At 28.1% G+C, this 16,020-nt stretch overlaps 1 protein-coding gene across 2 annotated transcripts in view; it reads right to left on the bottom strand.

Annotated features, from left to right (window-relative positions):
• The window catches only part of LOC129913710 (tachykinin-like peptides receptor 99D), a 74,428-nt gene that overhangs the window by 12,316 nt on the left and 46,092 nt on the right, over positions 1-16,020 (bottom strand). For both annotated transcript variants that reach the window (XM_055992515.1, XM_055992516.1), the window contains 3 exons: positions 9,274-9,489; positions 8,830-8,980; positions 6,256-6,452 (listed from right to left, as the gene is read on the bottom strand). In XM_055992515.1, coding sequence (XP_055848490.1) covers positions 6,256-6,452; positions 8,830-8,980; positions 9,274-9,489 — 564 coding nt within the window. The remainder of the gene's footprint in view (positions 1-6,255; positions 6,453-8,829; positions 8,981-9,273; positions 9,490-16,020) is intronic.

Genomic DNA, 16,020 nt, shown 5'->3' with positions numbered 1-16,020 from the left:
GTACATTTATAAGTCTTCTTTGAACGTAAATAACAAGTTTTAACAACTTTGAAACATAATGTCAAAAGCACCATGTTTGTGTTTTAAATTTTGAAGCTTACGAAGTAAATTCCTTAGAAGAACCATGCATACAAAGGGTATCGCTTGACAAATATTATTCTTTTTCAAAGGTTTTTCGCTCTTAGAATCTATTTAACAATGTGGTTCTTACTAATAACACCATGTTCATCGTTGAAGAGTTTGCTCAATGACTGTTCAAAATGGTTAAAAAAAAAAAATCCGCAGATTTGTCTTGGACCAGTCAAATTAGGAAATGAAATCGCATTTTGTTCGGGAGAAAATTTTTTCAATAGAACTTTTTTGGATATAAAACACAGCATTTTGTATGCGATTGGATCTCAGGAGAAGCCGCCATCTTGAAAAGAATTTAGTTCGGTTTTGTTATAAAACTAGTTCTTAATTGATTTTAACATTATAGGTATATTAATTTTTACTTGCGAGTTGCGATATAGGTATTTTATTTAAAAAGCTTACAAAAACAATTATACCATTAAAAAGCCAATTATTTCTTCTAAAAAATAAAACCGTTTTTAAATTTTTACAATGCGTAAAAAGTATTAAAATAATTTATTATAAACAATCATTTCTTATGAAAAAAGTGAAAAAATCCCATCCATCATATATAATAAATTTTATACCATCAGAAAGCTTATTATTTCAGCTCAAAATGTTTTTATCGCCAATGTCTGTGCTACGTCTACAAAAAGAGCTAGAATTTTTTGAACTAAATCAGTTTTCATCAAAAAAAAGCAAAAAAAAAATAACAGATAATTTTATCTTCTCACGCTATTGAATCAATTTTTTTCATAGACAACCTATAAACATTTTATATCATGTAAAAGCTTATTATTTTACCTTTTATATGACGTTTTAATCTTATTTCTAAGATGCTTACAAGAAAAATAAGAATTTTTTTAATCCAACCATGTCGAAATTCCAAACTCAGATTACGGTACTTCCTACACTGCTGGCTGTTCATGGGGCAACAGATCTCCACAGGTGTTTTGAGGTATTTCGCAAGTTTTTATTTTAACATTGTGTAGCTTGTGGTGAATGTACCGTTTTGTGTGATATATCAAATGAAAGGTAATATTATCAGCATATATCAATAAAGTTAAATTAAATTTTTATCTGCTCTAGATGTTGAAAAATATAACATTATTTTACGGTTATCTCAAAATTGTGACTACAAAAGTGGTTGAAATTTTGTACAAATATAGCTTTTCTTATTATCTACCTCATGTTTTAATTTTAGAAAACCATTTATTACTTGGTTTTGAAATTTTTTAGAATTTTTTCAATACCATTGGCAGTCTTGTTGCGTTTGGAAAATAGCCAATTTTAAATTTAAATATTTACCCTATTAAATGACGAAATTTTTAAAAATCCTTTAAATTTGTATTCAACTTTAGGTTATTATCTTTCAAATAAGCTTTAAAAAGATATTTGTATCTCTAATAGTTTATTTTTAATTTGGAATTGAAAATTTTGCAGCACTGCGAAAAATTTCAAGTGGAATGGGAGAAACGGGCGTCAATTTTTTGTGGTCCCTGCCATGGTTCATCGATTTATAAGACATTATCACGTCAAAAATGCATCAAAAGTACCATTATTCTGAAAATTGATTTTGTTAGGGTAACCAATTAAAATTGTTTAGATTCTAACGACCTCGCAAAATGCATACTGTAGAAAGTTTGTTTAGATATATGAGAAATAAATCAATTTTTCACACGCTGAAAAACGCTTCCTGATTTCGATAGAAAAAATATTCAAAAGAAATATCTTATAGATATCCTCTATAATCACCAAAAAAGTTTGACAGGAAAGTTTATAGATTCCATAGAATCTATGCAAGAGTTTTCTGAATATTAATTTAATCCGCACAATTTATATTATCTGGATTCCTGGAAAGTTATTTTTAACTTTCATAATAAAAATATCTTGCACGAGTAAATTTATATATGCATACATGTGCTTAATATTGCAAACCCATCAAAATACTTTATTAAAACCGCTCACTTATGAAAAAGAAAAAGTTTTATTGAAGTGGTCTCAGAATCTACGAGAGAAATGTTTTTAATGAATGTATGCAATATTTTTATAGAAAAAAAGAGAAGAATATATTTTTTTTTTTTTTTTTAACTTATCCATTCGTAGAGATTAATCTGATGTTCTTTTGCTAACTCAACCCTATAAATCCAGAAAAACTTTCCAATTTTACTTTTTTAACCTTTTATGTCCAGGCTTTATTCATCTTATGTTGAAAATTATTTTCCATTTTGGTTTTCCCCTGAACCGGAAAAGGAAGCGTGTTTGTGGCTACCATAAAAAGGAAAAAAAAAATTCAAGTAAAAACTTTTTCCTGAGATGTTCTTATTTTACTTTTTTTGTATGGTATTTGGAAAAGTATCAATTTATCGAACAGAGTAGAGAAAAAAAGAGTAAAAAAAGAGTAATATTAAGAAAGGTTTCAATCAAATCGAGAAAACAATAAAATCCACAACTGGGTCGCATGTACTTGTTTTTGACATCTTGGGGATTTACGATTCTGCAATAACATTATTAACTTGTATTTAAAAGATTTTCGGTATTTGACAGGATACAGACAAACATAATTCCAGAGGATATTTTCTAGTTTTGATCTTTTTATTGAGTTCAATTTTTTTTTACAAATCCTTTACTTTCCCCCTCAAAGTGTCTATATTGCAAGTAAAAGTTGTGTAAACAGAGAGAAAGAAGAAGAAATAAACTTAAATCACTTCCTAACCCTACCCACATGATGAAACAAATTGCCAGGAGGCACCACCAATTGCGGAAATATATGTACAAGGAGAAGTTTCTTCCTTTTTTCTTTCAAGATGAACTCTTCATTTCTTTGGTTTATGTTTTTTTTTTTCTGTTCTAGAACAACTGCAAAAGATGTTCAATTATTTATTCAAAGAAATCGTTTTCATTCGCATAAGCTGATATTTTAATACACATTGATTTGAAAGGTAATGAGCCTTGTTGACAGGGTAATCAATGTTTTTTTGTTGTATGTAGGTATCTGGAAAATATTGCAAGTTTTTTTTTTGTGGTTACTTTTTAAGGGAAATTTTCTAAGGAAGTTGTTTAATATTGATCAAACTATACCTATAGATAAGCTTGAGGACACGTTCTTGTCTTAAAGGATTTCGATTTTCAATAGAATTATGTAATTTAAAAGATTTAAATCCTTTTAGTAGGGTTTCTATTAAGTTTAAAATCTCTGAGGTTGAATTGAATTGAGAATACTTACATGTTGGACAGAAGTAAAGTTTGCAATTGCAACCAGTTTATGTAGAGCTTATAGGACTGAGGTTTCTGTAAAATAATGAACTAACTGCAATGAAAAAAAAAAACTAAGTTTCACATTTTAAATCATGGGCGAACTACTTGTCAGATACCAAGCTTCTTAAGTTGGTTGAAATGTTTTAATATGGGAAAAAATTTCCTCTATAGACCAAAGGGCATGATGCATTCGAACTAGGGCAGTCTATGAACATGAACACGTGCTAGATGTTTAATGTGCTGCGTATGAAGCATGTAGTCAGACGTTATTAACTAAGATATTATTTATAAACAACGTTGTGAAAAAAGATGTATGCTTTGTTTTATACAGGATTGCACCTTTAGGTTTGAGTACAGAGATGCACTGAAATATCAAACTACGAGGGTGGTTTTAAAAATACCTGCCATGGAAAATGTTTGCACAGTCTTATTAAATCAATTTAATTCCTATAGGTTTACTTGATTTTTAGGGTTAGTTTTGGTAGCATAGAGTTTATGTTTAAATACGCATACAATTTTAGCTTAAATGAAATATGTATCAGACATTTTTTTTTAGGAGGTAGGTTTATGGATCTAAATCCTATTAAGTTGTGATATAATCGAGTAACCAGAATCGAGTAAAAATAATAAAAAACTATTTTTATTTTAAATAATTTTTTTTTCTCGTTATTACATCAACGGGAATACATTTTCTAAGTGTCTGAATTTAAAAAAAATCACTGAATATTAAAATTCACATTATATTCATGTTGTGAGTTTTTTCAGTGTCAGTAAACATCGACCAAAATTAGACGTCTTACTAATGGTACGACAGATCTAAGTGATGAGCCCATTGTCGTACCTGGGCGAAACGCTTTGGAGTTGAGGTCACTTGAACTTTAAAATTGTTCAAAATAGAATTATGGAGCTACATAATGTCCCACCCAGATGGGATATGAGTCCGTTGTTCTGTCGAGCTATGCCCTTCCAATGTTCCAATGTAAAAATTTAACTTGTGTTAGGTTCAATGCAAATTATTTTTTGACTTTTGTAAGAAGAAGTACATGTCTTATGCAAATCATTTTGGTGCACATAACCCAATTTCCTCAAGACTTTCCTCCAAAGGCAATCCAAAAGCTAATATCTTGTGACGAACAGCGTAAAACGGCCTTATGGACCCCTTATTACAAAACAACAAAACATTTTAGCCCGGCTATAGCTTCGCTAAGGAAACTATTACTTGCATTTTGATGTTATAATATGACCTTAGAGAGGTTGTTATAAGATGTTGAATTTATGAATAAAAATTTTTTTATTGAATTTTCTTTTTTTCTTTTAATTTTTTACTTTTTTTTTTGGCCATTCCAATGCTTTTTCTGTTGTTCTGAAATACGAAGAATTTTATTTTAATTGAATCGATCACACGTACCTCTGCATACCAGCGCAGCACTCTTCCAGTAGACCATGCTGGAACATTAAAGGTGAGTGGAAAATAGGGAGCTAATTGATATATCACATAGAAATGCAATGTTTTTTTCGAATGCACTAGAAAAATTGCATACTTTTAAGAAAAAAAAACATTGCATACTTACAAGAAGAAAATGTTGCATACTTAACCCTCTGTAGGCACACCTCCTTTTTGTGACGTGATAGGCACACGGGTGCGAATTTGGTTTATACTATTTCATGTCGCTAGAACTTTTTTCGGTCACAATATTTTACAGAGAATAAAGTATGAAATTAATGTAGAATATAAAGAGACTTTTTTATGACCACTTTTTTGAAAAATCGTAATTTTTTTATTTTTGTCCTACCAAATTCGCACCCGTGTGCCGACAGAGGGTTAAAATATAAACATTGCATATTTAAAGGCTTCCTTAAAACGAACGGTTCAAAAAGGTCTAAAAAACGATTTCTTTAACTCAAATTTACAAGGCTTGCTTTTATCACTCATAGGAAGTGTTAAGGACACCTTCTTTCTTTCCTAAATCTTTGACTTGCGTAATCAAGCCTTAAATAAAACCTATTCAAACAAATCGAAAAAATTGGACCTTAAGCAAGCCAAATTGTTACTTGGGTTGCCCAAATAGGAGACACTGACATAGCTTTTCAGAACTTAATTCCATAATGAACTTAAGTCCCACCCTGGTCGGGCACGATTCCATTATTCGATTAATGGCTCATGTCAAAAAAAGCGTGTGGAGTTATGTGATGTCCCACCTGAAAATATTATTTGGAATTTATTTCCCAAAAAGCGAAAGTTGTCGAATTTTATAAAAAAAATGTGTATTTTGGCCTTAAATTGTAGCCAACTATGTATGTGTTGAAGTAAAGATTATAATATGTAATATGAAATAAAGAAAAAACAAAATTATTCTTGAAGTTCTCTTATCTCTAAATCGTGGCATCATATACTTTTTTATCAAATTTAATATTAGAAAAATTATTTTGGTTCAACACAAAAAAAAAAAATAAATATTAATTTTGCTGAACGATTTAATTTTGTAATTTTTTTTAATCTCCACCTTTTTTATCCTTTCGTTAGTCAATTTTTGGATCCAGAGTGATTTTGGTCCCCCAATATTTTAATTTGAATGCTATCTTAAACCAATGATATATTTTACTTTTTGTAATTTTAGGTAAATGTTTAAACTAAAACAAACTATTTCTCTAATATAAAACCCACTTATTGTGCAATATTGTACTTTACTAAACGTTTGTTTGTTTTATTTAATAAAACCAGAAATCAAAATATCAACATCGAATAGTTCAAAAACTGAGTAAGCAACACCAGGAAATATTTCATTTGTTTCTGAGAATATTGAATTTGTTTAAATTCCAAAAAAGCTATATATAATAAAAACTTTTTAATTGTTCAGCAAAAATTTTATGAATATTTTTATTTACCTTGAATTCATCCAACAATATATAATTGGATTGTACATGGAATTACTCATAGCCAGCCAGTATATCCCCAAATACACTTCCTGAATGAATGGGGTTTCTGTGATGGACGGGTAGCATGAAGTAACAATAAAATAAATCTGGAATGGCAGCCAGCATACGGCGAATATTAGCACAACAACAATCATCATTTTCACAACCTGCCAGAAAGAAAAAAAAAAAAAACATAACAAATTAGACAAAATATTAAACATTAGTTAAAACTAAAAACTTATTTTGATAGGTATATACATATAGAATAGAGATAGTCATAATTAATTTTGTGGATTTATTAATTTTAAGAGGAAGAATTTCTCGTTGCTTAGTTTTAAATTGAAAATCTCCATAGATGAGTTTTTCAGAATCGTCAGAGTATTCTTCTACGAATGGAATAAACACAGCTGAAATTTTTTTTTTTCAGAATGATGGAGAGCTTTATTCCCATCGTTTAGTTAGTAATAGCATTTATATGGATTAGAGTGGAGTTTTCTGAAAACGATATTCACGAATATTTGAAGAGTAGCTAAAAATAGTGTATTTTCAATATAACACTTTTTAAATAATTCATTATGTTGTGTTAAATTGGTATTTAATTTCTGCTTTATTTATTTAAACTTTATTCCTTCTTTAATTGATATTATTTCTTAATTGTATAAGGTCTTCAAAAAAATGACAAAAACAAAACCAAGGACATTTTTCAAATTTTGATGTGCTATCTCATTTTTGGGGCCTTTTCGTTTAATTTTATTAAATTAATTTAATTTTTTTTTTGCATATAAAAATAATATAAAAAAAATATAACAAAACCTGATCAAAAATTACTTTAATGTGTTTTTTTTTTCTATTTTGAATATTTTTTTTTTAGAAAAGTATGAATTTTTGGCGAATTTGTTTTAGAAAAATAGATTATTTTTCAATCAAAAAAGCTACCGAAAAATTTTGGAATGCAGCTATTTAGATTAAAACCTTTTATTTAAGACTATGTAAAAAAACTAAACTTTTCTTTCAAAAAATTTTGAAAAACATTGAGGTTATTAAACAAAAAAAAAAACGATTTTCAGAATATATAAAATATTCTTCCTTAGAAATCAAAATATACTTTTCTATTGGCCTTTGACCTTCTTAATTTGAATCTAGCATTAGAATGGCTCTAACGTGCAAAATTTTTCAGATACCTATCGAATTCTGAACTTTGAAAAACACTTTTTTTGTGATTGGTTGGGAACGAATCGTTTTAACTCGTAACTAATCGAAGTTTCTTGCAATTAAGATTTTTCAATGCAGAAATGTTTCTAATCCAAAATCAGAAAAATTCTATCGCATCACGTTTTCGAGATTTGACCATGTCACAACAACACAAAAATAGTGTTTTCTTAGAAATTCAAAATTCGATATCTCATCAACTTGGCACGTTAGAGCCATTCTAATACTAGATTCAATTTTAGAAGGTTAAATGAGATTAGAAAAGTATAATTTGATTTCTATTGAAAAAAATTCTCGTCAATATTTACGGAAAAATCGATCTGAAAAATCGTTTTTTTGATTTTTCAATTTTTTTCAAAATTTTTTGAAATAAAAGTGTAGTTTTTGTACATAGTCTTAAATTAAAAAGATTATAATCTATAAAAAACTGCATTCCAAATTTTTCAAAAATTTAAAACTTTTTGGTAACATTTTAGATTGAAAAATAGGCTATTTTTGCAAAATAAATTCTTCAAAAATCCAAAAATTCACACTTTTCTTAAAAAACATTCAAAATAGATAAAAACATAACAAAGTAATTTTTGATTAGGTTTTGTTCAAATCCAACAATTTTTGTAAAAGACAAAAATGAAAAACGAAAAAATCGTATTTTTGCATTTTTCTCAATATTTTTGAGGTAATATTAAAAAAAAATTTTGACTAAAAGTTGCAGATCTTTTTACTATCTTCAACTGTTGTTTAACTTTTTTCCAATAGGAGGTCGACTTTAGACAGAAATTGTAAAAAAGCGCGATTTTTGAAACCCCACCCCTTTTACCCAATTTGTTTGTGGGCAATTTATTTTTCCCCTTTTATATACCATTTATCCCAAAATTTCCCATCACCCCTCTGCTGCTAATAATTTTTTTTTTTGCAAAAATTAGTCTAAAGTCAAAAACTAAGTTCATCTAAGACCATATACATAAAGTATAATTTCTAAACTCAAATTTTTTACTTAGATATAATAATGAAATTTCGTCCATAAAAAAATCAACGTGGAACAACAAAATTACAAAAAATAAATATACAAAATTGTAAGGAATCAATATGGAAAAGCTAGATTAATCCTTTAATTCCCATATCAATATAAAATGCCAATACAAATATGTCACAACGCTCATCAATTAAATATTATATTTAACCAGATTTCAAAAATAACCACTACTGATTTTTATTTCCACAAAATAAAAAATTCATATTTACTGTTAAACTTTGTTCGATCCAGTTAATTCTCCCTCACTTTAGCAACCAACCAAATAAAAATAAATTTATACACCAAATATATTTCCAACTTACTCTTCGTTTGCTTTTCACATTTTCCACTTGACGAGGTGTATATTCGCCAATTGCTTTTGATCCCCATAACTCAATGCCAACCCTTGCATATGTGACTGTCATTGATATAATTGGCAAAAAATATGTCAGAATTGTAAACACAATATTGTATCTGAAAAAGAATGAAAAAAAAAGGAAAAATAAAATTTAACTATGTATAAAAATAAATAAAGAAATGATAAAAAAGAACTGAAAAGTAAAAATTTCATAAGTTCCAGTTCCGAAAGTTTATTTTTAGCCAAAAATCAATAATTCCTGGGCAGAACTTAATTGATATATTAAAAGTTTAAGATGCAGTGAAGCATTTCGAAACCGATTTCCAAAGTTCCAAAATAAATGTATAAAAAAATGATGATCAAAACAAAATTAGTAATTACAATTACAAGAAAAAGCAATTAAACTTACATGTATTCTTGAGTTGAATGATTCGTTGATCCATCTGGCCATTCTGAATAACATACAGTTCTAACACCATCTTTTGACGATACATAAGAATCTGTGGTGAAAAACAACAGCATTGGACATGATATCACAATGGAACTTATCCAAATCGAGCCGGCTATTGTTAAGGTACATCGTTTGCCCATTCTTGGCTTTAATGGTTTCATAATGGCAACATACCTACAAGTAATAAAAATACAAAAAAAAAAAAAATAAAATAATGTAAGAAAATTATTACAATTCATAAAATTTATTAGCATCATAAAATATTTTTTTATGGTTTTAATCTATAGACTTTTAGCAACAACGGACACAAGATTACCCATCTCATTATTAAAACCAGAAATGAGGGTTTATCGTTTTGATGTATCAAAATAAGTATGAAGAAAAAAGATTAAAAGAAAAAAAAAAACAAAAAAACTCTTATTATGATAAAGTGGCACTTATCTTGTAGGCGTTCATCAGATTTAAAAACACAAAGAAGTTATAAGGTCTTCTCCATTCCTTAAAATTATGAAACGCGACCAGATGTGGTTAAGAGTGCAAGGCACTAGAGACCCTTTGTCAATAAAATTACTTTATTCAATGTTTTCATTTATTACCAGAAACTTTTTTAAAAAATCTACGTGGTTTTTTTTTTTTGTGCCAAGAAGACTTCCATATTAAATTAACCGGAAATTCACTTAATTTAAGATGAACATTTTCTACGTAAAACGAAAATCCTCCACCAATTGTCGCACTTCGTCTTCGTTTTTTGAATTTCATTTCTAACTTTGCTATTTCTTTTATAAATTAATATTTCAACACCAATTCGACTATGAACGTTACAATAATTTAATGAAAATAAAAGAAGTTGCTGTTGATTTTGCAAAAAAAAAAAAAAAAATGATACGTATACGCCATATTGAACAATGTTTTTAGGATGGAAACTATCATTCCTTCAATTAACTAGCGAGTAAAAGCTAAACCCGCGTATGAATTAAACAAAAATATTCTGTTATACATTATCAGCCTAATTTATAAACGTAGTATAGACAGCGCATAACACTATACATTCTTTATAATGTCTTTAAACAGAAAATTGCTATTTATACAATTTCTGCAACGTTGCATAGAGCTTGTATAAGCTAAACGCGTTTTAAGGTTGTTTAGAGCTTGAATAATAATATTTTTTTCTCAAACGTCATTTGAAAATCACATAAAAAAAGAAAAGAAAACAGCAATCCTTTATATATTTTTTTTAAATTGAAGAACTGATTTTTGGCATTTGACTAATTTCTAAAAAATAATTTGCAATGAACAAAAACAAAACAAAAAAGAAATTGTGTTTTTTTTTTGTAGATTTTTTCCTATCTTTCGCCTCCGCAGTGCAAACATGTGTATCTTTTTTATTGGTGTATTTTTTTTTTTTTGGATTATATGTAAATATTTTCAAGTGAAACAAATTAGGAAATGTGTTGTTTTTTTTAGAGGTTTTCTTCCTTATATAGATATGACATCGAGAACTTTCGCTCACGTTTTTGTTTTTTTTTTTTAATTTTTTGTTTATTTTCGGAGCAGAAGGAGTTATTTTATAGACAGATGGAGTTGTTTGTCGTGATTAAAAGTACTAATTTTCCAGTTTTAGTACTTATTTGGACACAAACCTAGCATAACTATAATGGATAAGAAAATGTTTTATAAATAAAAATTTATGTAACGTTGCATAAATTCTACATAAAACTTTATGCATTGTATAACTATGAAGCCATTTAGAGCTGTTTAGTGAAATCTAATAAATAAGACTGTATATTTTTAAGGTTATGAAACAAAATCCCCCATACGACCTAAAATCACCCCAGATAACTTTCAATGTAATCCAGAACATTTTTTAATGGCAAAACCAACTCAAATAAATACCATAACCTAATTTATATAAAATCAAATTCTCATTTAAAACTTTATAAGTGGTTTCTTTTGTCTAACCTTTCATATTATTTACACATCGAAAAATTGCATTCATTAATATAATCGTTTTGGGATCGCATGCCTTACAAATTTATTCGTCCGTGAAAGAAAGCTACTTTCTTACTTTAGGGCATAAATTAAATTCCTAATTATACGTATACACCCACATTTCTTAGCTGGAAATCTTTTAAATTCTAAAGACTTGAAAAATTGCCCAACAAAAATTATTCACTGAAAAATACGTATTAAATATAATGTCTTTGTTTGGGAAATTGAAAATATGTATAATAAAATAAATAAACATTTTTTTAATGCTGTTTTAACTTCTTGTAATAGGTATACTTTCAAGGAAAAAAATAATCATTTTCCAAATAGGTTTTAAGAAATAAAAATTATATAGAAAATATTTGTATTTAATACGTAAACATACATTCTTACATTAAATATGTTATTTATGTGTGTTGTACAAAAATACTTTTGATTTTGAAATTGAAGTTATAGTCTAAGATCCGGCCATAGGACGACCTACCCTCATCGTTATACCAGTTGAGAGTTATATTTTCTGAAAGCTAATTTCTTAGGAAATAAATTGCACATGGGTTGCCAAGCGATATCCTGTCAAGGCATAGGGTTGCCAGGCCTTAAAGTTCATTTTTGCAAATTTTTGAAAATGCGACCCTGCTTAAATGGCAAGCCTAAGAGTTATAAAAAAAATATAATGTCATAGGAAATTTAATTTGAAAATTTTAATTTTCAGGATTTTTTTAAATTTGAAGTTTGAGTAGGGTAAACAAAGGCGAATTTAGAAAAAGGGCAAAAATCTATTTTCTAAACAAAACGTGATAGAAATAAAATTGAAATTGGATTCGATAGATATTATAAAAATATAAAAGCCACACATAGAACAAAAAAATGTAAAAAATCTACAACTCGAGATATAGTCTTTTTAAAGTCATGATACTCCAATTCGATATTTGAGAAATAATTCACCAAAAATCAGAATGAAAGATTTTTTAAATAATTTTTATGTGATAAGTTAGGAAAAATAAAATAACTTGACACGTGTCTGTCAAATTTTTAATTTAACTTACCGTTTTTGCGAGGGGATTTTTTGAAAAGGTGCTTATTTTCATATTTCAACATATTAAAGGGAAAAATCCCGTCATGGGACGACCTATCCACCTCATTATACCAGTTGAAAGCTATATTTTCCTAAGGGTAGTGTCTAAAGAAACAGTTTGCACATGGGTTGCCTAGCGATATCCTGTCAAGGCATAGGGTTGCCAAGCCTTAAAGTTTATTTTTCATTATTTTTGAATTCGCCACCCTGCTTATACCCAAAGCCAAAGAGTTGTAAAAAAAATATTATGTCACAGGAAATTTAATTTAAAAATTTTAATTTTCAGGATTTTTTTAAATTTGAAGTTTGAGTAGGGTAAACAAAGGCGAATTTAGAAAAAGGGCAAAAATCTATTTTCTAAACAAAACGTGATAGTAATAAAATTGAAATTGGATTCGATAGATATTATAAAAATATAAAAGCCACACATAGAACAAAAAAAATGTAAAAAATCTACAACTCGAGATATAGTCTTTTTAAAGTCATGATACTCCAATTCGATATTTGAGAAATAATTCACCAAAAATCAGAATGAAAGATTTTTTAAATAATTTTTATGTGATAAGTTAGGAAAAATAAAATAACTTGACACGTGTCTGTCAAATTTTTAATTTAACTTACCGTTTTTGCGAGGGGATTTTTTGAAAAGGTGCTTATTTTCATATTTCAACATATTAAAGGGAAAAATCCCGTCATGGGACGACCTATCCACCTCATTATACCAGTTGAAAGCTATATTTTCCTAAGGGTAGTGTCTAAAGAAACAGTTTGCACATGGGTTGCCTAGCGATATCCTGTCAAGGCATAGGGTTGCCAGGCCTTAAAGTTTATTTTTGCAAATTTTTCAAAATGCGACCCTGCTTATAGGGCAAGCCTAAGAGTTATAAAAAAAATATAATGTCATAGGAAATTTAATTTAAAAATTTTAATTTTCAGGATTTTTAGAAATTTGACATTTTAGAAGGGGAAACTGAGGTAAATTTAAAAAAAGGTCAAAAAGCTATATCCTTAACAAAGAGTGGTAGAAAAAAGATTGATACTGGAATCGATAGATATTGTTAAATTATATAAGTCACACATAAAAACCAAAAATGTAAAAAATCTGCTACTCGAGATATGGACGTTTAAAAGTCAAAACCGTGAAATTCGATGTTTGAGAAATAATTCACCAAAAATCAGCACGAAAGGTATTTGAAATAATGTTTATGTTATTAGAGAGCATAAATAAAATAACTTGACACGTATCTGCCAAATTTTTGATTTGACTTAGTTTTTGGTTCCTGTGTATTTTTGAAGAATAACACCGAAACAGTGAATTGAATTGTGAAAATCTGTAATTCTTCAAAAATACACAGGAACCAAAAACTAAGTCAAATCAAAAATTTGGCAGATACGTGTCAAGTTATTTTATTTATGCTCTCTAATAACATAAACATTATTTCAAATACCTTTCGTGCTGATTTTTGGTGAATTATTTCTCAAACATCGAATTTCACGGTTTTGACTTTTAAACGTCCATATCTCGAGTAGCAGATTTTTTACATTTTTGGTTTGTATGTGTGACTTATATAATTTAACAATATCTATCGATTCCAGTATCAATCTTTTTTCTACCACTCTTTGTTAAGGATATAGCTTTTTGACCTTTTTTTAAATTTACCTCAGTTTCCCCTTCTAAAATGTCAAATTTCTAAAAATCCTGAAAATTAAAATTTTTAAATTAAATTTCCTATGACATTATATTTTTTTTATAACTCTTAGGCTTGCCCTATAAGCAGGGTCGCATTTTGAAAAATTTGCAAAAATAAACTTTAAGGCCTGGCAACCCTATGCCTTGACAGGATATCGCTAGGCAACCCATGTGCAAACTGTTTCTTTAGACACTACCCTTAGGAAAATATAGCTTTCAACTGGTATAATGAGGTGGATAGGTCGTCCCATGACGGGATTTTTCCCTTTAATATGTTGAAATATGAAAATAAGCACCTTTTCAAAAAATCCCCTCGCAAAAACGGTAAGTTAAATTAAAAATTTGACAGACACGTGTCAAGTTATTTTATTTTTCCTAACTTATCACATAAAAATTATTTAAAAAATCTTTCATTCTGATTTTTGGTGAATTATTTCTCAAATATCGAATTGGAGTATCATGACTTTAAAAAGACTATATCTCGAGTTGTAGATTTTTTACATTTTTTTTGTTCTATGTGTGGCTTTTATATTTTTATAATATCTATCGAATCCAATTTCAATTTTATTACTATCACGTTTTGTTTAGAAAATAGATTTTTGCCCTTTTTCTAAATTCGCCTTTGTTTACCCTACTCAAACTTCAAATTTAAAAAAATCCTGAAAATTAAAATTTTTAAATTAAATTTCCTGTGACATAATATTTTTTTTACAACTCTTTGGCTTTGGGTATAAGCAGGGTGGCGTATTCAAAAATAATGAAAAATAAACTTTAAGGCTTGGCAACCCTATGCCTTGACAGGATATCGCTAGGCAACCCATGTGCAAACTGTTTCTTTAGACACTACCCTTAGGAAAATATAGCTTTCAACTGGTATAATGAGGTGGATAGGTCGTCCCATGACGGGATTTTTTCCTTTAATATGTTGAAATACGAAAATAAGCACCTTTTCAAAAAATCCTCTCGCAAAAACGGTTAGTTAAATTAAAAATTTTACAGACACGTGTCAAGTTATTTTATTTTTCCTAACTTATCACATAAAAATTATTTAAAAAATCTTTCATTCTGATTTTTGGTGAATTATTTCTCAAATATCGAATTGGAGTATCATGACTCTAAAAAGACTATATCTCGAGTTATAGATTTTTTACATTTTTTATTTGTATGTGTGGCTTTCATATATTTGTAATATCTATCGATTCCAATTTCAATTTTATTTCTATCACGTTTTGTTTAGAAAATAGATTTTTGCCCTTTTTCTAAATTCGCCTTTGTTTACCCTACTCAAACTTCAAATTTAAAAAAATCCTGAAAATTAAAATTTTTAAATTAAATTTCCTATGACATTATATTTTTTTCATAACTCTTAGGCTTGCCATATAAGCAGGGTCGCATTTTCAAAAATTTGCAAAAATGAACTTTAAGGCCTGGCAACCCTATGCCTTGACAGGATATCGCTAGGCAACCCATGTGCAATTTATTTCCTTAGACACTAGCTTTCAGAAAATATAACTCTCAACTGGTATAACGATGAGGGTAGGTCGTCCTATGGCGGGATCTCCTACTATTACATATTTTGAAAATCTTCATTAGAAATATGTACATATGTAAAAGGTCTCAAATCTGTTATCTAGTTATTTTATCTAAGATTTTCAATTGAATTTGTATTGAAAATATTTAAAATCTTAGGAATAAAAACCAAGGTATTTATTAAACACAATAAAATTAAATTCTTTATATTTTATTTTTTGTAAAAGTGGATTATTTTTTATATTTTATTTTTTGTAAAAGTGAAAACCAAAATCGAAACAAAATGAAAACGTTAAAAAAAAATAAAGTTATAGCAACTCCATTGTTTTTTTTTAGAACACCACATTTAGCAAGAATTAAAATGTCGAACACTTCTTTTTTTAAAACAAAGGTATTGCTATCGTTAATGAAAATCTGAACTAGG

This window comes from Episyrphus balteatus, chromosome 3 (genome assembly GCF_945859705.1).
Source record: "Episyrphus balteatus chromosome 3, idEpiBalt1.1, whole genome shotgun sequence".
Lineage (NCBI taxonomy): Eukaryota > Metazoa > Arthropoda > Insecta > Diptera > Syrphidae > Episyrphus > Episyrphus balteatus.
Note: the sequence above shows the minus strand (reverse complement) of the source record. Positions and strands in the feature narration are given on the sequence as shown.